At 40.8% G+C, this 23,859-nt stretch overlaps 1 protein-coding gene across 1 annotated transcript in view; it reads left to right on the top strand.

Moving 5' to 3' along the window:
• The first annotated feature begins 121 nt into the window (after nt 1-121).
• Nucleotides 122-23,859, top strand: part of ARHGAP24 (Rho GTPase activating protein 24) — a 164,862-nt gene continuing 141,124 nt past the window's right edge. Inside the window, exons 1-2 of the mRNA XM_031066440.1 lie at nt 122-370; nt 11,248-11,447. Coding sequence (XP_030922300.1) covers nt 11,268-11,447 — 180 coding nt within the window. The 5' untranslated portion in view covers nt 122-370; nt 11,248-11,267. The remainder of the gene's footprint in view (nt 371-11,247; nt 11,448-23,859) is intronic.

The raw sequence follows: 23,859 nt of genomic DNA, 5'->3' as shown, positions 1-23,859 counted from the left end.
CTGCGAGTGAAAGCATCACAGTGGAGTTGTTCCTCTGTGTGTGCAAAGCAGAGGTGTCCAAGTTTAGCTGCTTTTATTTCTTTGTAGGTTTGGGTCCATATATCTTTGGTGTGGGCTGAGCTGGAGGGCTGCGGTGAGCCCACAACGAAGCCATTGGGTCAGCTGTGGTTCCACTTAGCTCTTGGTGTGGGGCAGAGGAGCCCTGTGCTGCTTCCCTGCTCCTGCTGCAGGTATTGGTGTGGGGATCTCACGTGTTCTGAATGAGCTGCTGCTCCTGGAGCTCCCTCCCAGATCTGGCCAAGGACACTTGGTGATGGTTGATATCTCAGTAGCTGATACTTAGACTCTTCAGCAGGCCTTGGGGCACAAGGTAGGTAGGTGATGCTGCTTTCTTACAGTGCCTGGTCACAAATAGCAACTGGGTTAGCAATATTCTTGTTTGTTTTGCTGAAACACGTGGCAAATTTCATCATCCTAAGAGGCAAAGTGTGTTGGTGCTGTTTTGTATGTGTTTTGTCCAGATTCCTTTACCAGCCTATTGCTGTGAAGCTGAATGCCTTCCACAAACAATGTCTGACATCTGTTATCTGTGCTGGATTGTTTTTCTCTGTGTCAACTTGAAAATTGTATGTATAAAGTGATTTTTTAAAATTTATTTGAATCTTCCAGGGCATTTGACTGTTTTGTTAGGAAATGCAAGGTCAAATAAATGTTTTTGATGAGTCTTGCTGTTTACACTTAACAGCTCTGAAGTGACACCAGCAGTATTATGTCTTCGAAAAGACAAAGGCCTTAGGAATAATTGAAAACAAAAAAGTGAAGAATTAGAAAAGCTTTGCCAGAGCTAATATAAGAAGAGAAGTCAGGTCACAAGACAATAATCTGGGCATCTGTTCTGCAATCTCCCAAAAGACGAAGTTCTTTGTGTTTTCTAGAAAACCCAACTGTTGTGACAATGTTGTATATTTGCACTGGGGAATCTGTTTTGTTAAGAGGCTAATTATATTTTTCCATTTGTAAAGGTTGAAATATTGTTTTGAGAACCACTGTGTCTGTTGGAAGAGAATCTGGAGAATCCTATTCCATCTTCATCTGTTCTAATTAAACTTGGTTCCTAAATTTGGGTGAATGATGGATCAAGCTGATAAACCACACAACTCCATGTAAAAATTGCTTTCTGTGTGGTTGATACCTAGGGATTTTACCTTCCAACTTAGAAGAGCAGAGTTATTTTTCAAATCATTATCTGATTAAGAGAAGATGAAAAAGTAAGGGTGTAGTTAGGGTTGCAGATAAAGAGGAAGTATGAAGTTACTAGGAGGCTGGATTAATTTAATTGCCTTACATTGGCTTTTCTGCAGTGTCTTTTCTGCAGTGTCTGTTCTGCAGTTTTCTGCATTATCCGTTCTAGAGATTGGCTGTGAGTATGATTCCTTGGGAAAAATTGTCCATAACTGGTAGTTGTAAAATAATAAAAGTCACAGCTATAGCTTTCACCCAGCTCTACTGAACTGGCTTTGCAAATGGAATAAACTGTGGTGCTGATTGTTTTAGCAGTCAACTCATGTAATTCATACTTTCCAGAATGCACCTTATTCTGCAAAAAGAAATCCTCAAACAATCTGTGCTTTGGCAAAGAAAGAGCTGCTTGAGTTTGTGAGACCCTGATTTAAACTTCATTTGGTTTCCTGCACTGATGAAACATGTTGCTTTTGAAATGCAGGGTGTTGTTGGTGCAGGTTATGACCTGATGGTTACAAGCAAGACAAAAAGGGAGTTCTTTTCTTCTTTGTGAAAATAAAGAACAAAAAATCAAGAAAGCAACAGTGCAGAGCCATGACAGTATATGGAGAGAGATGGGGCATTTTTGGGGTTTGGATGGCAAGGCTTCTCTGCTGTTTTGACTACAGTCAAGTGAAATAGTAAGGCCTGTCTGACGGGAGGTTATAACCTCCTTTCCCTTGGGCATGCTGATATTCTTCTCTTTAGATAGTGACTTACATAAAACACAGACTCTCCTGGCTGCGAAGGGAGTTAGTGAGAAAAGGTAGATTTTGCTGTTTTGTTCTTGATGCTGTTTTATGCTGTTAATATCTCTGTCATTCATAGCAGAAGAAATTTATATTCTCAGGATACCTTGCCTCTCTTAAATTAGATAAATGGAATAAATTGAACTCTGTAAACATGAACATGCTCAACGCAGTCTCAAAGTGGCTACAGATCCAGAACCCGCTATCTTTGGATTATTTTTCTTTTACATCTATTTTTCTGTTAGTCCTGGTTAATGTCTATTTATCTTCTTGTAGTCTGCATAAAACCTGGAGAGTGCCCAATGTTGTCTGCTACTAGTTGGTGCTTCTTAAAAAAAAATAAAAATCTAAACATAATGTTTTCCTTAAGTTTTATGTAGATAAGCAACATATTTATGTTTGCTGGTTTTGAATCCTTTTAGGTGAATAACTTAACCTGGTTTTCCCTTTTTCATTTTGGGTGCAACAATGTCAGCAAAAGATGCTTGCATGTTTTTAGCTGGCTTTCAGGTCACTGAAGGTAACCTGAAGTGTTCTTGACTCTAGTTCTGCTTCTCCTTCAGCTCACGTGGCACAGCAGCGACCAGAAAGAGACACATGAACATAAAGTGCTTTTAGGGAAGGCGTGCTCACCTTTTAACTGGGGATTATGATGGTGGAGTGTGAAGACTGTGGATGGAACACAGCAGAGTTGGCTTTGCTCTTAAGGATTCCTTTAGTACAAGCTGGAAAAGTAGATGTTAGCATCCATGTGCAGATTGACCTTTTAAAGAGTAAGGACCCCATGAATTTATTCCATTCCCCCATGTGAATTAATTTTAGAGTCAAAGGAGAGTGTTGGTGCTGATTTAGGAATTCAGGGACAGTGTTCACTTTGCTTAGAGCTTTACTGGAAAAGGCAGTACCACAATGGTGTTACTTTTCATTTACTAATACGTGATAAGTTTTCATTTACTAAAACAATTTAGGTGGCATGGATACACACTGCTGCTTTCTGAAATATATAGGAAGGATTATGGACTCTATTTTTCTGATGTAAACTTGGTCTTACAAAAGTGCAATGTTAGTTCTTAAAGTATGAATTAATGCTTTTCCTGGGCAGAAGATGGAAATGTCAACTGCAAAGTAATGGTGCTTATTTAGAGTTGGCTTTTTCAGTGGAAAGACACACATCTGCTTTTTAAAAAATCTGACTATATTGTCTCCAGCATTCTAGCATGGAAATTTATGTCAGTATGGTTAATGTTTTTAAGTGACAGATGCAATTACCATTTACATAAAACATTTCTGAACAGCATTAAAACTATACTGATTCCTGTTTAAAAGTAGGTCTATTTAAAGTTTAGGTCCTGCTGGGGTTGGCACGCAGAGAGGACCCAAATCTTGGCTCTGGTACTCAGTTTAGTAGGAATGGAAGCAGATGCACCTCTGAGGTTGCCAAGTTTGAGCCTTTGGTTCTGACTTGCCCATGTTTGAGTTGGGACAGTGTCAAGATACTCCTGAGCCTGGGTGGGTGCTCACTACCTGTGCACAGTACGTACCTACCTGCTTAATATCCATGTTCTCCTCTGGATGCATGCAGGACAGCTGGGAAATGGGCGTGTTAATTCTGGATGCAGTGCAGGCACGGGCTGTAACTCTGTCAGTTCCTCTGATAAACTGGGGCAGGATGCTCCCACATGCACATCTGTGATGCCATGATCCTTCTGGAGAGAACATGGAAGTGGGAAAGATTTGCTTCAGAGGAATCTCTCAGCACATCACCAAGTACTGCTGTTACTTGAACTTCTGTCTACTGACAGGGATAAACATTACATTGTGCATAACAAAGCAGAGGAAGTAATTTTGCATGAAACGTTCACAGCAAATATGTTCAAAACAAGTCCATGGATTTCTCTTTGTCAAATGTGAACTAATGTAAGACTTTAAAGGTCATTGTGGGCTGAGGTCAGGTGGGTTGAACCTTCCTTTGTTTCCCCTGAGGCTTCTGTGGAGGCACCCAGAGATCAAGTTCCTCCTACTCTGAACATCTGAGTATCCAGAGAGATGTTGCCAGCCAGTACTTGGCTGTGTTAATCTCTTTGCCAAAGTTGGGACTTTGCTGGGACTGCATTTGCTCTGACCGAGAGAGGAGTTTGCAGTGTGGTGCAGGCAGCAAATACTTGTCTTCATTCCTCCCACTCTCCAGCAACTGCTAAATTTTTCTGCAGAACCTGTGAGCTCCTTTGATTTGCAAGTACTGCAGCAGATCTGGGAGGAGGCTTTTGCTGCCATGGACAAACTGGAATATATTTTTGCTGCTTGGCAGCACATTTAGTGAATTTCACTTGTAGCATCTTAATTCTCTTGATCAATTTTGTAAGGAATGTGCAAGCTCTGAACTGTTGTGAATTGGACAACGTGGGAAGTCCTGTTGTGCTGGATTTCCTGAAGAAGCATTCAGCCTTGTTTCATTCTCAGTGATTCACTGTCAGAGGGCTGCTGACATCTGTACTCAGATGTCTTTTGCCACCAGTCTTTGAGAACAAAGAGTGGTGCTAGAGATTATTTTTATACTTTGAGAGATCATCTGTTGAGATCATGCTTGGGCACAACTCTTAATCAATTCTTTTGTAAGTGAAGCCAGTATCTGCTGAAGTATTCGCCACTCACATGTGGGAATTAAGTTACTTTTAAGCTGTCCTTACTACTACTTTCTCCATGTAAAGTATGAAGCTGTAAACAGGGTTTATGTATTTCCAGCGTCAGATATTCAGAGGCAGTGTTACCCTTTGGTTGGAAGAGACGTCTGGGACTTGAAATGTCTTTCAGCTGTTCCAGATGCTGCTTTTGACTTGCTCCCTGACCTTTTCACTGCTCAGTATTTCAGCTCCTGAGACTTGTCAGCTGTTCTGCATTTTTTGTCTGTCTTGCATCACTTGACCCTTTCAGCCATCAGAGGCTCTTTATTGCCTTGTCTGTATTTTTCAAGCTTCTCCAGATAGTTACAGCTGATCTTCTGCTGTATGCAGTTTACCTCTAGCATTGCCAGTTGTGCAGAATAAGACACTTGAAATGGGAGTCTGGGTAGAAACCTGGCAGGTTAAGGACCACTCAGTTCTAATGATAGAATAGTTTTGTGTTGGGAGGGACCTTTTAAAGGTCACCCAGCCCAACCCCTCTGCAATGAACAGGGACACCTTCACTTTTCCAATTGCTTTGGTAGCAGCAACCTTGTCTTGCGATTGTGTGCTACCATGTGAGGAAAAAGCTGAGGGGATATATGCATAATGGGTAGCATACAAAAAAGCTTAACCGATCCTTCCACTGTTATCCTTGGAAGTTGTTGCTGAAGTTCTTCAAAACCCTTTCCTGTGCTGTGACATTTTGCAGCCTCTCCTAAATCAGCAGCCGCTCCTAAATCAGGTATGGTGTATCTGTACCTGAGAAGCACTACCCAGACAGATTGTGTGCAAATATCTGCCAGTTATGCAAGTCTTCTACAGGTGGGGTCCATCTCCACCCAGAAAAGTTAGTGGGATTAGGAAGTGATGGTGAGGTGTCCTTTCTAGATGTCAGGAGAGAATCTGTGATCAACCAAGTGCTCTTAGCTTTGCAATATTGTTATAGCTCCTGCTGCCACAGCAGTGGTGGGAGGACAAGAAAGGATAAAGCTGCTGTGTGGATTTTCACAGAATAGAACTGAATGGCAAGGGCAGCAAAAGCTAAAGCTGTGAAAATTAGTCCAAATGCTGATCTGACAGTGTGATGTGGTGCTGCAGTAACAGAAAGGCTGCAATTGCTTTCTTTTACAAAACTATGCACATGTTTACTAACACTAGTCATTATCACAGAAAATAAATATACGCATGAAGAAGTGGATGTTTCCAAAAGTGCCTGACCAAATGTGTTAACTAATTCCTGTTGTAATTTACAAGAAGTCGAATGTCTTCTTTATAAATCCTCAAGTCCCATTTCATTTGGGCTGTTTATAGATGTGTTTGAATTCCTGTAAAAAAACAGTAGGCTTGTAAAGGTTTGGCTGGTCTAAGAATGTGTTAGAAGGTTCTGACATGAAAATGCAAATGAGGTACTAAAGAGTTGTATTTGACCAAGGCCTCAATTTTCTGGCAAAATTATTGGGTCTTGGTTTTCGAACTGATCCCAAAATGCATTAAAAAAGTAATGGATGTCTTCCCCTCAGCTGCGCCAGGCAGTGAATATCACCTGCTGCAGTCTGACTGCTGATAACACCTCTCACAGTTTTTTATTGCCTAAGGAGTAATTATTTAGGCCTTGGAATTAAAATTCTTTCAAGCAAAATATATTCAGGCTGCCCCTGTTAGGACAGAAGTGAGAGTGAAGAATGCAGAACAGCCAGGTGATCTGTGCTTAGGAATGTTACTGCCAGTGCTCCAAGAGGTTTGTTAGATGTCTCAGAAAACCTTTTGGATAAATGTAAAATATCTAAATCTAAAAGTTTGTGTCGGAAAGCTACTGGCAAGTGCACTGCTGCAGGTTTTGGAAACAAGCAAGAGAGGAATACTGTAAAATCTCTCCTTGCAGTGACAGAAACTGAGACATACTTCACGTAGTGTAAAAATGCTAAGCACAAACAGAAAATTAGCTTAGAAAGTTATTAAGTATGTTTTTACCTCTGACATGTTTTTCCTTCCATGTGCAATATCCCACTGGCACTACAGATGAGTAGCAACTGATTTGCAGTATCCTGATGGTGGGAAATAGGCCAGTCTTCTGCTTCCTGCAGCAGTTGCTTACAAGCTCATGCCTCTGTTGCAGCGAGAGTCAGGTGTCTTGGGATGTCTTACAAGCAAGATGAATGCTGACACTGTTTTCACATGCTAAATGATTTTAAGAAGTTGCTGCTCAATGAGACTAAATCAAAAATAAATTGAAAGGAAACTCATTGGTCCAAGGCAGCAACTCTGGACCTGAAACATACCAATAAACTCAAGCACACTCTGGATAGCTTGTTATAAGTAAGCTGAGGGAACCCAAAACTGGACGTCACTTGGAAAGAGGTGTAAGTATTGAAATATTAATCCAATTTTACATAGCACCATTGTGTCACAGAGACTTTTATGAATTTTGTGTGTGTTTATGTATTTGGTAGATATGTTTATCAATAACCAAGCCTATTGTTGCTGCAAAATTGCTGCCTCTTACTGCCTATTTGTCCACGTGTTTGGTGTAAAGAAGTCATGTCTCTGCAGTGTTGTGTGTGCCTGCTCCTTTTTGCTCTTTTTGTGAGAGCAAGGGAATTAGATGAGATGGGCTGAAAGAGTATGGATCTGGGGCAGGCACTCTGGCAGCTTCCCACTTTTATCCATTTTGTGGTGAGCTGTCATTGGGCTGCAAAGAACAGGATTTGAGCAGTGGCAAAGATGAAGAGTTACTGGAAGTGAACTCTGCTGATGTTTTGCATGCTTGAAATGTGCTGTCTTGGCCATGAGAAATTTCAGTGAGAAGAAAAACATTGACTGCAAACCACCAGGGTTTCTTGCCAAACAGATCATCTTCATGCAGTCCTGTGGCTATTCTTGTAACTGGATTTGGTGTGCTTTAATGAGTTTCTCTGACCATTTCCTGGCAAAATGCTGGGATCTGGGGGAGATGCCCAATTTCATAATTCAAGTATTGAGTGAGTGGTGGCTGAGGAGAAACACTTCCCTGCTTTCTGTGCCTGCTGCCGGCACAGACCTTCCACACTGGCAAGGAGAACATGAGTGCAGTTAGTTGCCTTCTAGACAGACCAGTGAGAGAGGCAAGTGGCTTTATGGGAGCAGAAAAAGGTTGGATTGAGGCCAGCAGTGGTAGATGGTGATGGTCTCCATGGGCCAGGAGATGTTGATGCAGAGCCAATGTGTCAGGGAACATTTCTCACTTTGTTTGCTTTGCACTCCCAATGTCCAGACAAGCCCTGGAGAGTGAGCCCACAGGCAGCCCCAAATGAATATATTCTATAGAATTTATTCAGTTCTGGTCATTACCTAAACTGGAGGCTGGCCAAGTCAGTAGAGTTGACTCTGGCAGCAAGTAGAAGTTGTGTTTCCTGTTGAGAAGATGAGTTTGAGGAATATTCTCATTTAGTGCTGAAAATGCATGGCTTTCTACCTCCCCTTACGAGACCGAGAGGACTGAGAGTATGTTGATGTAATTCCACACTTTGTCATGTGTTGTTTACATACTGTTTGCACCTCACTGTTCCCTGCATCAGTGCCAGCGCCCTGATATTTCTGCAATTTATTTTTATGATCTTAGTGTTGAAACAGCTGTAAAAACAAGTAGTGAAAGTGAGCCAGCTGCTGGAATTTCTGATTCCAAGTCTGGTTTGTAGTAGGCAGACATTGAAAGGGAAGGGTATATGAAAAACAACAAATAAACTTAATCTCAGGACTAAATGCAAACAAGTTAAGTGGCTGAATTTTTTATTGCTGAAGAGAGTTAAATCACTAATGAATTAAATAATACAGCTTTTTTTTTTTTTTTTTGTACAGAGCATCTCTAAGTACATACTACTGCTTTAAAGGAGATCTTACACTGTCCTGTGAGGACTTGGGAGCAGTGGACCTGTTGTCTCTCCTGCACCTCATTTAATATTGCAGAAATAGATAGAAGTTTTACCAGACAAAGAGATGGAGATGGATTAACATCTTCCTTGGCTAGATAAAAATTCACATCCTTACTTTGTACACCGATATTAGCACCATTGGCATGTGACTTCATGAAAGAAAATAAAAAGTTGTCTTTCATCCAAACAGCTAATTGGTTTTGACTTTGGTATTTAGATTCTTGTTTGTGGTCCAATTGTAATAGGGACCTAATGTCTTCAGCTCTGCAGTGATACACATAGATACTGTATTTAAACTCCTTTGTCCCTGCCTTGAGGCTTGCCCAGGCAGCAGAGCTGAGCTGATCAGCTTTAGCAGTTGTGCCCCAAGGAGCACAGGGTAGCTTATGGGTAATGATTTTGTTCCTTTTTTCAGTTGCAGCAATTCACCTGCTGTTTACAATGCTTCCCATAAAATATTTGCTAATACTCACTTTCTAAGGGTGTGAGTTGGAGAGCTGCTTCTTGGCATCTACTTTGGTCCAGCCAAAATCCAGCAGCATCCAAGAGATTCCTGCCTGTATTCAGAAAATGCTAATTATGGGTTGGGTGCATTTCCTTTTGGAGAGAGGGCAGTGTGGTCTGAGGACTTGTCAGCTTGTTCGTTTTTTGTTGTCACAACTGTAACCACAGACACACGTACAAAAAAAGTCTTTATCTGCTCTGCAGAGAGCCAGACAGGTTTGTATGTTTTGTGGTGCCGCTTGGCGCGAGTAAATCTCACAGTACAAGTGTTCTGGGTGACTCTAGGTGAACCGTAAAGAGACAGGAGAAAGATTTCCTTTCTTTGAGAAGAATGCCAAGTGATTTAAGTTTTGATCCTGCAATTTGTACTTTGCTGAAACCTGTGTGCTCGTGTTGAGGCCTGTTAACCTCAGTGACACAGGGCAGTGAGGAGCTGTAATCATGGCAAGCAGATTCCAGGATCCAGCCCAGAGCAGGGATGTGAAAACAGACTGTGAGGGGGTATTAAAAGAGAAAAAGCTCTAAACACACAACAGAGGTAGCAGCTGGAGAAGTTGTTCCAAAGGGGATGTGTGAGCAGTAGGAAGAAAGAGCTGAAGTAAAAAAGAGCTGAAAACCACTTCTGATTGGAATCTATTGATTCCTTCTGTTATTGTGATTCATTTTATGGTGATGTAATGCTATGTATTAATTGTCAGAGGGATGGCCTCATCTGTCAAATGAGTGTGTTATCTGTGTTTCCAGTCTGCCTTAGATAGAAACTGAGTACATCCCTTTGCAGTGGCAGTGCTGATGCTCATTCATGATGTTCAGTGAAGCCTTGTTGCTGTGTAGGGGACCCAGAGCAGGAGTGCCAGGCTTGGACTCACTAACCCACTTTGCCAGTAAGAAAATGAAGCTTCAGTCTAGATGTTCTTAGTCAGAGATGTCTGCTGCCTGCATGTCAAGAATATTTCATTCTTTTCCCAAACTGATGTTTGGAAACAAAAAGCTACCTGGGAAACCAGCTTTTCTGGGTCCAAACGGCTCTGCAAGCTCCTGATGAGGCAAGAGATTGCCAGTGGCAGTCTGGAAAGAAGAGAAACATGTTGTTCTTCAAACACTTACAGGGAAATTTCATGATTGATTTTGCGCACTGCTGTGTTCGTGGTCATAGTCACGTTTTATTCTGTTTAGGTATAAACTCTGGCACATGTAGGTTTCAGTTTCATTTGTATTTTAACTGGAAATATCAGAACTTGCAACTCAAAACTGTTTGCTTGTGCTCTGGACTTAATAGGAGAGCAGGAAAAGCTTTTTGACTGTGAAGGTTAAGCATGTTACTACATGATTATATGTACAAAATCCATCAAGAGGAGTCTTGACTGTCCAGAAATGGTTAAAAGGTATAGTTTTAATAAGACCAGAATGCCACATGAAACTTTGTCAAGTTCAGTTCCACAATTCAGCTCTAGTTTTGATACAGTTCTTGTGCCTTAAGATGGGCCAAAATTCTTCATGATTTGCCAGATGTCTATAGCAACTGTCTGGGCACACACTCACTTCAGTCAGGGGTTGCTTATATGAGGTGATGTGCAACTATTCTTGCATTTACTGTCCCCATTCCTTTAAACAGACTTCAGTAAAAGAAGTAAAAACAATAGCAAAAAACAACAAACAAACAAACAAAACTAACAAAAACCCCTGCTTGTCTGGTGGGGTAAAATTAAGCTTTGGTGAAGCAGAGGCTTTTTAAACCTTCCCTGAAGGCCCCAAGCCTGCCAAGGAATTTTAAATGGGGACTTCCAGTAGTCAGCTGCTTTCCTTAGTCAGAGGAAGTACTGTAAGTTCATTCCTTGTTTACTGCCTGTAACCCAGCAGAAACTTACCTTTAGAAACAGCTGATGTCTTCTTCAGGGTTGGTTAAAATGCCTTGCACAGCAGTTGATCATAGTTTTGCCCACTTTTTAGGAGTCCATTATTATTTTATAGGTGAGTAGTAGTTCTCTCAGGAGTGCTGGTATGAGAGCAAGCAGGCAGATGGCAAATCTAACATGCTTCTGTGGTTGAGGCGTGTTTCTTCTCCAGCTGTGTTGAAAGGAGCCAGTTACTGCCTGGATAATAATCTAATAATTTTACCTTTTCCTCTTGTTTGCCCAACAGGAGAGTTACCCATTGCCAGTATGGAAGAACACAATGGCTCTTCAGAGACTCCTGCCCTGAGCCCAGGGCAGCACGTTGCCATCAAGTGCGGGTGGTTGCGGAAGCAGGGCGGCTTTGTCAAGACCTGGCACACACGCTGGTTTGTCCTCAGGGGGGACCAGCTCTACTATTTCAAAGATGAAGATGAAACCAAGCCCTTGGTAAGTGAAAACAGGAGATAGAATGGGAGGTCAGGGAGAAAAGTAAATTAATGCAGGCAGAATTGTCTGGAGTGTAAAGCGCCAAACTTCTCCATCTCTGTCACTGACTCAGTGTTGGATTTGGGATTTTGATTACACTGAGTCAGTTAATGTGGTTTCCCCATCAGACTCATTTCTAAAACTTCCTTTCCCAGGTCAGGTTTTCTCATTTCTGCATTTTAGAAGGAGAGGAGTATACAGGAAGTTCAAGTAGAAAAAATCATCAGTCAGATGGATTTGACTGAGGCAGATGAATAAGCTGTATTTGAAAAGATACTGATTTTTTTTTTCAAGTTTTTTTTCTGCTTACTATGCAGAGTATCCCTGCTTTGTATCTTCCCACATGAGACCCTAGCCTGAATACATTGCCATCTGTAATATGGAACAGACTGGTGGGTGCCTGGCTGGTTCTGTTGTGATTTACTGCTCCTTAACCCTCATCTCTTTTTCTATTTATTTAGCTTTTTCATCAGCATGCTTCAGGGCTGCCTAGCCCCAGAGTGCCAGAGGAGTAGAGTTAAATAGTGCTGCCTCTTGGGTCAGCATCTTTGATAGTAAGGATCTCCTGCTAGCACCTACAGGGGTATCGTAGTCTCACGTATTAATGATTTCCCAGATGTTTGTGACTTTCAAAAAAAGCTTTAACATCTGTGAGTTACTTCTGTGCAGGTACTAAAAATGATCATCACACCCATATTTTTTTATGGCTACTAAATTTCTGATGGTATACCTTTTGTATGGAATTTCACAGGGAGTTCTCAGTGATGCAAAACCCATCTAATCCAGCTTCCTCTATGGAACAGGCATGACACTTGGCCAAGGTTTACAGCTTGCGTGCACATGCTAAGAAAAGTATTCAGTCTTGAGGAAATGGTTTCCAAAGTGTGAGCTAATTTCTAAATACCTATTTCACATCTTGGTAGCTGTTTTCCCATAAAATTATCTCAGATAGTATAGGTTAATAAAGTAAAACACTGTATATTTACACAAATTATATGATATGATGACTACTTTGAATATGAAATAGTTAATAATTTCTGGGAAATACAGCATATTTTCCACTATATATATTTTTAATCAAGAGTGTAAAAAGCAGGCATCAGAATAAAATGTTTGTGGGCCAGATCCCGGGTTTCCAGAATATAACTCTGCTTCCTAGTACTTGATATCTGCTAGGATGTTTGCATGCAAAGACTTCATGGCTTTTTAAGAGGTGGCATAATGCTGTGTTTTATGGAACCTTCTACAGCCCAGAGCCCAAATTATCTTCTTGTCTGTCTGCTACTGACCTGTGGGATGGCGTCAGAAATATCCTGTTGACTTTTCTGCTTCCCTTTTGTCAAATGGAGGTGGTGATTCTGATCTGATACTTGTGATAGGTTAGCTTAGCTTGTGAAGTAACTAAAAGCTTATTTGAATTTTCCACTTTAGTCTCAAGGAAGTTCATAAAGAAATATAAAGTAGGATGGGAAAAGTGCTGAGAGAAGTGTAACTTCAAGTATGCTGATGGGTTTGGAAAATTAATGTGCCTGTCCAAGTTAGGATCAGTCAATAGCTCACCTTGGTGTAGCTTTTGAAATGTTTCCGAAACAAACTGCACAAGTGTCAGTGCCTGAAATATGTCCCAGGTTCAATGCCATATACAGAACTATTTTTTTCCCATTACACTGAAGGGTTTGCTGCATTAACTGTGACAAGAAAATCACTATGACCTTCTGGGAGCCCTGTTGTTCTTGCTGTGGAGAGCTAAAGCAAAGAACTCCACTGATAACATAAATTTTCAGTGCATAGGGCTATTGGGAAATGACAAGCATATTTTGTTCTATTGGATCTGTATTTAGTATAAATACCTCTTTGTTTACTACTGGATTGTACAGTCTGTACAATTTACAGATGTACAGTAATTCTTTTACACAATAATATAATGGAAGAAAGTTAATGAGGTTTTGTTCCAAATCAGATTGTAGTTTTTATTTTGCTTGCTGGTTGGTTGTGTTTGGAGGGAGGCAGAGAGCAGTGATTACTTGTATTGAGGAATATTCTAATTGCATGCATATATATAATAAATATAATTGTGTGTGTGTATATATATATGTATATATTTATTGAAGGTGGAAGAACTATAGTAGGAGAGGACAAGACAAGCCAGTGAGCTTATGTTCATAGCTTATATTCATGTTAATCTGAATTAGAGAAAAGCAGAATCCAGTTTCTGGTGCAAATTCAGCAGGTGTCCTGAGCACCAGTCTGCTTAACGTTTGGGCTTGGCTTCTGTTCAGTCTGTAACAGATTATACCATGATATTTTGTGTTTTTGAAAGTGAGGGAGATGTGAATGAAACCAAATTTTAGAAAAATATTATGATCTGTCAGACTTCATTCTCCAAGTGACTGTGTATAATGGCAGTAAAGAGAAGGAGGAACATTTTGTGTCTAAACCATCAGTAAATGCTTTGGAATTCCTGAAGCAGGCTCATTTCCTGCTAGTAACAGAGATGGGTACCACATATGCTTTAGTCAGTGTGTGTACATCTCCTTGGCATCAAGGCTGTTAAATTTAAAAGTCATTAACCATCAGTGTGAGAGTGGGGAATTGCCTCTGCCAACCTGTGCCTACAGGCACACAGAGCTAGTGAAGAACAACAGAAGAAAAAGCAGTGCACAGCTGTTACAGTCAAGGTCAGTGAATTGTCATTGATTCTTTATTATCATCAAACACATGGATCTTTCCCTTGTAATGTTTTATCAATAAATTAGCGTCTGTCGTTTGCTCTGGTATCCCTGAAATATCTCTGAGGATCTGGCAAAGCATTTCTGTTTGCTGAAAATGTGTGTTTGGATAGCAATAATGTAGTTAATTCCACAAGAGAAAAAAATCTTAACAAATAAGTGAGCAAGCCATGTGAAGGAATAAAATCTGATTTCTGATAAATCTGTGTTATCTCTACTGCTTGGAAGTGATACTGGATTCTGCTTTCTTAATTATTTTTACTATTTTGTGCTTTAGAAAGCCAGTATTATGCTAGATCTGAAGGTCAGCTCTTCAAGCTTTACCTGTGGGCAGCTGAAAGAAATCAGAATTTAGTGCTCCCTGTTCCACAGTACAGCTGTTGTTTAAATGCAGCCCATGAAAATTCATTTCTTCCTTTCTTCTCTCCTATGGTTAACCTCTCCGGCTGTGTCAGGGTTGACATGGTCTTGACTACAGCTGGGAGGAGGAAGTCAGTGCTGGCTCGTGAGACATTGTGCTTTTTCTGTGGTTCTGTGAGCAGGAAAAGGGAGATTTGGAGCATTGCCTCCTTTTCGCAGTTTTGTTGTCTCACTCTCCCAGTGTTACTGAGGAAGTGGGAGCAAGGCTTGGTACCTTGTACTGAGGGAACACCACTGGTATTAGGTTGTAAATGAACAAGAATGGACAAGCTCATCCAGTCTAAAAAGCATTTGAGTTCCGTTAATGTTGTTGAGACTCAGCTTGGTTTATGGACTTGAATTTGAGGTGTGTACAGCAGAGACATCTTGAAAAGCTATGAATTAGCCTTCAGGAAACACTTTCGGTGTATGTCTGAAAGCTGACAAGGATCTGCTGTTTCAGTTTATATCCCAGTTTATAAGTTTATGTTCCAGTTTGAACAGTTTGCCGTGCAGTTTTTAGCCTCAAGATCTTTATAGGCTCTGAACTGTTCAGCTTAAGTAATGCTGGAAGGTATACAGTGGCTCACAGTATCTTAGGCCCTGGGATGGGACAGGGGATTGAAGTGGAAAAGTGTCAATCTTAAATGTGACATTTGAATTGGTTGTTGACTGAAAGTGAGTTAGTGGCAACTACAGTCTAAAGGGTCACTGTTTTGTCTATAAGGGAAAGATGTTCTGTGATGTACAGAAAGAATATATTTTGAAGTATTGCTTTCTGGGAAAATCATAGAATGACCTGGGTTGGAAGGGACCTTGAAGATCATCCAGTTTCAACCTCTTGTCACTGATGTCCATTGGGACTCAGTCCTTGACCACCACCCTCTGGATCCAGCCAAGTCCTTATCCACCTGACAGTCCCACCATCAAATCCATTTATCTCCAATTTAGAGAGAAGAATGTTGTGGGGAACCATGCTGAAGATTTACAGAAGCCCAAATAAATGACATCTGTATCTCCCTTGTTTGCTGATGGAGTCACTCCATCACAGAAGGCCACAGGGTTGGTCAGGCAGGACTTGCCCTTGGTGAAGCCTTGCTGGCTGTCTCAAATTACCTTCCCATCCTCCATGTGCCTTAGCACAGCTTCCAGGAGGATCTGTTCCATGAAAGTCCCAGGCACAGAGGTGAGGCTGACAGGCTGATCGTTCCCAGGATCCTGCTTTCTGCCCTGTTAGAAGGTGGGTACAAAGTTTCCCTTTTCTCAGTCATCTGGGACTTCACCTGACTGCCATGGCTTTTAAAGCGTCATGGAGAGTGTCTTGGCAACTACATCAGCCAATTCTCTCAGCACTCTGGGGTGCCTCTCATCAGGTCCCACAGAGACATGTACATTCAGGTTCCTTGGTGGCCATGAACCTGATCTTTCTTTACAGTGGGAGGGACTTTGCTCCCCAGTCCCTATCCTGCTGTCCCTCCACTGCAGAGGTGTGGGAAGAGAGGTTGCCCCTGAAGACTGAGGCCAAGAAGTCGGGTACCTCGACTACACTGAGTACCTCAGTGTTCTCATCTGTTGTTAGCAGTGTACCAGTGTTGTTTATTGAGGTGGCTACACCTTCTTTGACCTTCCCTTTTTGGCTAACATACTTGTAGAAGCCCCTCTTTGTTATTCTTTGTGTCTCTGCCAGATTCACTGCTGCCCATTTAATGCAATTTGTGTAAAAATATAATCGACCGATAAATCCATTTAACAGCATTAATAGAAAGCTTGATAAACTGCAGCTGCATTTTTAAATTAAAATCAAGCTTCTAATGAATGTAAATAGAAGTTACTATAATAAATACATATTTTGTATCTTAGCCTGTCAGGGGAAATCCTTCAGTATTAGTATTGAATATGATTAAAGATCAATCATCATGGTTTTTAATAAGTTAAAAGGGAGTGGAAAACATTTCTGTGTGGAGGGCAAAAACCTAATTGTACATGCACTTGAGAACTGCATCACAGGAACTGTGATCTCTCCTTGCTGCCTGGAGCATTTTCAGTCAAGGGAGATCAGAGTATGCACTGTGGTCCTCATCTCTGGGAAGCAGCAAGAACCAGCCTTTGTGTAAATACTGATGAGCATCACAGCAAGTGAAACAGCTTCTCAGTAGATTTTGCTTTAATTTTTAAGAGCATCCCCCTCGGTCTTGCTGAGGGAAGGATGTGAAGCACCAAGTCCACGCTTGCTTGAAAATCCACAAAGCCAATTCAGGAACTTAATGTGAAAACAGCAATGATTGTCCAAGCCACTGATAATGATATTTCATTTTTTCCATTTTTAGGCAAAATGCTTGTTATTAATCTAGGAAAGTGGAAACAGTTTTGAGATGGACATGTGCTGCAGGGTGAACTCTTGCCTATGCAAACCTATTGTAAGCTTTAAAGGGAGAATTTAATCAAATGAAATTATGCAGGTGTCATGAAATGGGCAGAGTGGGGTTCGACAGAGAGATGTTTCTCAGGAATTTCACTAGAAACTTAAAATACTGGATGAAATTAAATAGGATTTTCTTGACATCAGTACTGATGTTTGCCAAATATTGAAGTATTTACCAGGAAGACTTTCTGTTATTGGGTAGTGGTGAATATGGAACTTAAAAAACAACCAAAAAGCCTCCATGAAAAAATCCATCCAAAAGCACACCTTAAATGGCTCATGTGAATGCAGTGGAGTGGAAGGTGAAGGGAAAGGCTCAGAACTACTTTGGGCGCTTTTATAGGATGTTCCATGAATGGCTCTTCAATTATATTAATATAACCAGGCTTTTGCAGCTAAAGCAGTGAAATCTCTGAAATACTCAGAGGGTTATCAAAGGATAAATCTTAGCTTTTATGTACAGTAGAAAGTTCTGCTATTTCTAATACCTTTATAAGTTTTAAAGTAATTTACTGCTACAGGTTTCAGCAACTTACTCCTAGAGACACATTTTTTTCTTCAATGGCTTATATAAGTGCTTTTAAAGGTGTAATACACTTTGGTCAGTAGATACCCTTGGGAATTTTGTACATGAGAGATTAGTGTGAAAAGACTGAGTTTCTTTGATACCAGGGTACTGCTAGTGCCATTATTCTGCTGCTGGGGAAGGCTTTCTCAAATTCACAGGACTGAATTTCTATTCTCAGCCCAAGACAAATAGCAACAAGATCCATCACTGAGGTACTCAACTTGGAGATGATCAAATTCCAACTTTAATCCCATTTTCTACTTCTTTTGGATCAGAAATGCTAACTTGAATTTTCAGTAGTTGTTCTTTGTTTTGTTCCTTTAAAAAGTCTTTGGGCTTGGCCCAGTAGGAGTCTTACAGATTTTCACAGGAATTAAAAAGGTTTTTCCCAAAGCATTAACTACCACGTTAATTACAGGAGTGTTACTAAACACTGTGCAAGGAGTCTGTGCCGAATCAGGCAGTTCTTGCTCCTTGTTTTGCCCCAGCTTATGCAGTTAAAAATGCAGTTCCCCTGTGAGGATGGTTTTTAGGTTTGAGTGCAATGCAAGGGGAATTCCGTGTCCCTCTTAGTCAGATATGCATGTAGCAGTTGTGTCATTGCTATGACCGTACTGGCAACATCTGCAAGCTGCTGTATCCTGCTATTATACCAGTTTGTTTAAATCTGTGCATGCTTCATTCCTAAGGGCTTAAAGCCTTTCACGCTCCCTGAACTTGACTGAGGTTTTAAAACAGCTCTAAGGTGCAGTCTTTGTCCTTCTTGCATTGCTGCTGTTCCCTTTCTTCGGATCTAGCTCTGGCTCCCACTTCCCCTGGTCTTCCTTTGCCTCTGAATACACTGACTAGTGAAATGACAGTGCCCCTCTGCTTTCCCAGTGTCTGTAACATTCATAAAGGTCTGGCTTTATATGATTGTTGCTCTCTAACATGGTTCAGTGTCTCCATCCCCCTTGAAAACTTGGAAAATAGCAGATTGAAGGGTTGCCTTCCTCTTCCCCATGCCCCTAGCATGCTGGCTGCCTGAGTAGATCTTCAGTTCTAAAAGAACTAAAACTAAAAGTTTGTTTTTCCATAATCAGCCTTTTTAATGCATTTTGACACCACCTCCCTGCAACCCTGGGCCTGGATGCCATGCCAAACTGAGAATGTGTCTGTCTCATTTTGTACCTCAGGAAACAGGTCCGGTGACTGAATTTCAGAATTTACTGAAGTGAGACAGCTTTGTAGGTGGGAAATGTCAACCTTCTATGTGTTTCAACTTGTGCATTTCACGGGGAATTTTTGTTGTTACAACCAAACTCAAAATGCAGGAGGGTAAAGAAAATGTGATCCCGTGTGAGTCTGCCTGTTTGTGTGGCAGTCAGTACTGCCCCAAGTCCTCTTTCACAGCTGTTTGGGAAAAATAAGTACATGCTCCCAGACTTCTGTATCTTTAATCAATCCGAAGTGGGAAATTAGTTCCAGTAAATATTTTTATAATAGAACAAAGCAGTAATGCCTTGTGCCACAGACTGCAAGTGCCAGCACCATTGACCCATGTGTGTGCATTCAGAGCTGAAGCTCCTGAGTACGCTGCCATGTGTTGTGCAAACTGTGTGTGTCATTAGACTCAGCCAACACCTGCTGTTAGACTGGAGAAGAGAGGCGCTCTAATAAGATGTAAACTGGCCAGCAGCTTAATTTCAGGTCTTGGCTGCCAATGCATCTGTCTAGTCCAAATGTTCAGAGGGCTGCCCCCACCTTTCTCTTCCTGGGACCAGGGAACTGGCTTGTTTGTAAAAGCTTGCTAATGCTGAAGTTCAGCCCTTGGTGTGCTTCCTTGCATTTCATGGATAGGCAGGATTTCCAAATATAAGAAGCTGCTACATGGTGCAGTGTCACTATAGGACATGAAACAACACAAGCACACACACCGCTGCTCTCAAGGTGAAGAAAAGGGAAGTTTATTTTCTGACTCCAACACTTTCACCCTCCAATCCACTGTCTGTTTTAGAAAACTGTAAGTGCCACCTCTCCAATGACACTGGACAAATCAAGAGTCATCAAATTTCTCCTCCTCCATAAAAGAAAGCAGAACGATAAGTTATTTACAGAAAGTGTGTGAGAAAGTTTGCTACAAGAATGTAAACATCAGAAGGCTTAGAAAATCTTAAAAAATCAGGGTGACAGTACAGAGCTGCTTTTCCATCGTGGTGGGGCTGCCCAGGCTGCAGCTGCCTTGAGCTCTGTATTTCCCTTTATGCTCGCACCATCTCTTCCTCCCTCCTTTCCTCTCTGTTTCTGACCCATGCCAGGGTTTGGGACACCGAAGCAAGGGGAGATATACTGTCTTTTTATTTTCTCTGTTGGCTGCCAAAGAAGAAGTGCGTTTCTGGTGAATGCTAATGAATGTATATTTAACGGATTAATGAAGTTTTGTGGAGAGGAGTAAGGACAGTGTCAGACTGCTTAAAACGTATACCTGATGTTAGGTTGGATGGTTGTTACTGATTGTCTTCTTACTACCACCTTCTTGTCTGATCTAAATTCCTAATCCTGTCGGTGTTTTAGGAACTCCAGTGCAGTGTGTAATGCCTTGTGTCATACTATTGAGACAGCAGTGGTCTGCTCTTGATGTTTCTCTTTTAGATTTCCTTGCTTAATAGAAACAGTAAAGCAACTAATGCCAGTAGTACTACACAGCACATGTGAGACCATAGGATGAAATTCCATGAAAATCAGCCTCCAGATTGATCTTTAAGTAAACTTAATATTTTTTCTTTTAAGCATATATGGAACCTGAACCACTGTAAAATTTGATCTTTTTTCACACTCCAATAATTTGGGCAGCAAGAGGCTATGTGGTAAGTCTCTCTTACTTAAGGTTAAACATGTGGGGTAATGACTAGATGAGGATGTTTTGTTCTGGAGCCTGACAGTTGAAATTCAGTAACATTTGATCAACTCATAACCTAAAGTTGCTGTTGATAGTTTTTAGTTTAGCATCTACTTTTAAGGGAAGTTTGAGGTGTGGAAAAGTTCAGCTGGTTCTGTTGCCTTGTGTAGGCCATAGTTTATGTCCCAAAATAAAGAAATCCTAGATGTGTTTGCTTATTTCCTTGCATATTGCTAAGGGATTTACTTAATGTTGTTGCTGCAGTAATTGAGAACTTATTCTAGCAATAATTTTTAGCAGCATTCATACAAGTCCACTGATTTCATCTTGATTTAGCTAGACTGCATAAATGCTCTTACATGGAAAATGACATGAATCCTCTACAAATTTGAACACAGCAATGTGGTGAAGATATGCTATCTAACTTGGACACTGTGGGCAAGAAAAACCTTCCTGTGTGTGTTGGTTGTTAGAGCTTTTGGGCTGCCACGTGTTCCCTGATGAGCTGAGCCAGACATTTCAAATCCCTTTGCATGGAACAAGTTTATGAGAATGGCCTTCACAGGTGGTATTTGTGTTGGCAGCCTCAGAAGGGAGTCCAGGGGTTGAATAGTAACAGAAGCAGCTAAATTAACTTCTGATGCTGGAGGGACATCCTTTCCAGTAGGCTTGCAGCACAGAAGTTGAGCTAACAAGAACTTTTCTCTTTTACTGCTTGGACTGAAGAATGAAATCTATTAAAAGTCTATGCAGCTACTCACAAAGTGCTCCTGCTTTGAGTGAGTAATTGCAGTGTTTCCACTCTTCTACTCTTGAATAATAACCACAAGCAATTGAGGAGTACTAAGGAGTTTCATGGACACAGACGTGTTTTGGAAGCTGGTTGACATGAGCTGAGCGTTACTGTAATGATCTGGTCATGCAGGTGATAGAAAACAGACACAAGGCTGTGTTTTTAAGTATATGAGCTGATGTTTAGGAAGCCACTATATGTGTATTTGCCAGAGAACAGTGGGGAATCTCAGAAGAAGCTTCTTGAAAGAAATAGAGAATTATTTACATGTTTTGGAGCCCAGTCAGAATGAGAGACACTTGCAGGTTTTTTCCACTTCCTTCCTTTCCTTTTCCTCACTTAAAGAGCAATAAATAATGCTCCACGTCTGAAGAAGAGGTTTAGTATTCGTATGGAAAAAGGATATTATTAAAAACTTAGGCCTGTCATTCTTATTAAAGTTACTATTTGCCACAAACTGCCTAGTGTTCAGATGCCAGATTTCCCAGTCCTCCCTGGATTTGAAGTGATACTTAGCCCACTGTGTACCAACCATTACTGAAACTATTGAGCTTTTGCAAGCCAAACATGTATTTAGCAAATAATATATATATTGTGTTTCTCCTGATATCTTTTCTGCAAATGAAGTTGTTGCTCAGTACACTTCATTATAAAACCTTTAATTTGTACTACAGAATCACTAACAGTATCTTGAGCTTCACAGTGAGCTTCACTGCTTTTCTTGATATCTTTTCTTGACTGCAGTATTACCCCTTCATCTGCATACTCTCAAATCCCCTGTAATGATCCAGTTTGATGTGGGTGAGGCAGATGATGTGCTACATAAACCAACTTTTGCACGTTACAGAAATAATCCCTTTCAGCAGGGAAAGCATTGCCTAGAGGGACTTTTTGAGAAAACAACCCATGAGAAATGCGATTGGTGTTTGGTACATGTCCTGTTAGCATGTCTCTGCAAAAGATAAAGAAAAAAGGCAGACTGAGATCAATCTGTTTTCACAATTCCTTACATAAATGTTTAAGAGCAGAGAGCTTGGCCTTGGGTAGAGCTTGGATGAGGCACACAGTGGTGCTGGGAAAGGAAAGGAGATGTAACAGTGTGAAGTTTGCTGTGCTGTAACCTTCTTCATGCCTCTCAAGGATGCCAGAGCAGTCTCAGGAGCACCAAACTGGCTTGACTTCCTTTAGTGAAGTTGTATTAAATTCTGTGCAGTATCCAAACTCTCCTGCCACCAAGCATCTTTCCTGATGAAAAAGAGTGAAAAGCTCTCCATGGGGGTGAGGCTTAGCAAGATCTGTGTGATGGGCTCGTGGAGGAGTGTTGTTGGCATGAGAGTTCATGGGTTAGTCTGGAAGAAGCCTGGAGTTAGATTTCATTCACAGCCTAGGCTGTAGAACACATGCTGCATTTAAATACCTTTGGATCAACAGAAGATCATTTTCCTTTTGCTTCATGGGTCTGATTGTTATTCCAGGTGTGTTTCTTCATTTTCTCTCAGTATTTATATAATGTCATTTATATAACCAACACTATCTGGGAAGAAGTGCGAGTCATAACTGAAAAATAAAACACACAGATCCTGTGTGTCAGGTTTTTTGATGTACTGAAGTTTTTTGACTTCTAGTTTTCTGGCCAGTTGCCTTGGATTTTAATAGGTTAGCCTAAGCTGAAGGTGGAGGGTACAGAGGAAAGTAAATCTTTGGCATTTATAATGTGACAATAAGAAGAGAAGCATAAGGTAATTTTCTACTCTCTGGTTCATACCAAGGTGAAAGTAAACCATTTTATGAGTAATCAAACTGTTCTGAGCCAGTTGGAGACAAGGATTCATGTACTTTATGCTGAAGACATGCTACAGAGGAAATGGGGAGGTTTTTTTTCTTTAAAATTGTCTTCAATTTCTGTTAAAGCACTTGTTCCAATAAAAAGCCTAAGTCTAGCAGATGTCAGTGCTATCACTGGTGGCTGTGGAGCAATTTTCACTGGGAAGATAAGGCCCAGTCCTTCTCACTTCTCCTCTGCAAGCTGGAGGTTTATATTTCCCGAGGCACTTGTGAGTTTGGACTGTGAAAGCATGGATTTTACTCAAGTGTGAAATCATGATTTTAGGACCAGTGCATTATGACCCTTGTTTTTTTCTCACAAGGCCTGTTGGTGATTGCAAGAAACAGACTACAACCAATTCTAAAAACAAACAAGTGTGCCTAATGGCATTTGTTTTAACCTCTTTAGTGTAACAGTTGGTTTAGTAAGCACAGTGATTATTTTGGTGTCCTTTTGCTACAGTGGAAAGAAGTATCCAATTAACTGAGTGAAAAAACCTCATCCACTGCTCTGAATGTTACAAAAGGCTGATTTAATTCTCGTTCTGAGAGTATTTACATTGTGAGTAGAGCTAATTAAGCTGTTAAGCTGACTTGAGGAAAACACAAAACCAAGATTGCCATTCTTGGCTTGCATTTACAACACAGCTGTATTCTTGGACTTTTTAAATATGAATAATAAATAAGTACATAGTTTTTCTAATAAAGTGTCTCATTAAACTGAAAGTCTGCTAGGTTAAGTTGTTGGTGCTTTTCTTGG

Source organism: Geospiza fortis, unplaced genomic scaffold, assembly GCF_000277835.1.
Source record: "Geospiza fortis unplaced genomic scaffold, GeoFor_1.0 scaffold11, whole genome shotgun sequence".
In the NCBI taxonomy this organism is placed as follows: Eukaryota; Metazoa; Chordata; class Aves; order Passeriformes; family Thraupidae; genus Geospiza; species Geospiza fortis.
The sequence above is the reverse complement of the archived record's forward strand: the minus strand, read 5'-3'. Positions and strand labels throughout refer to the sequence as shown.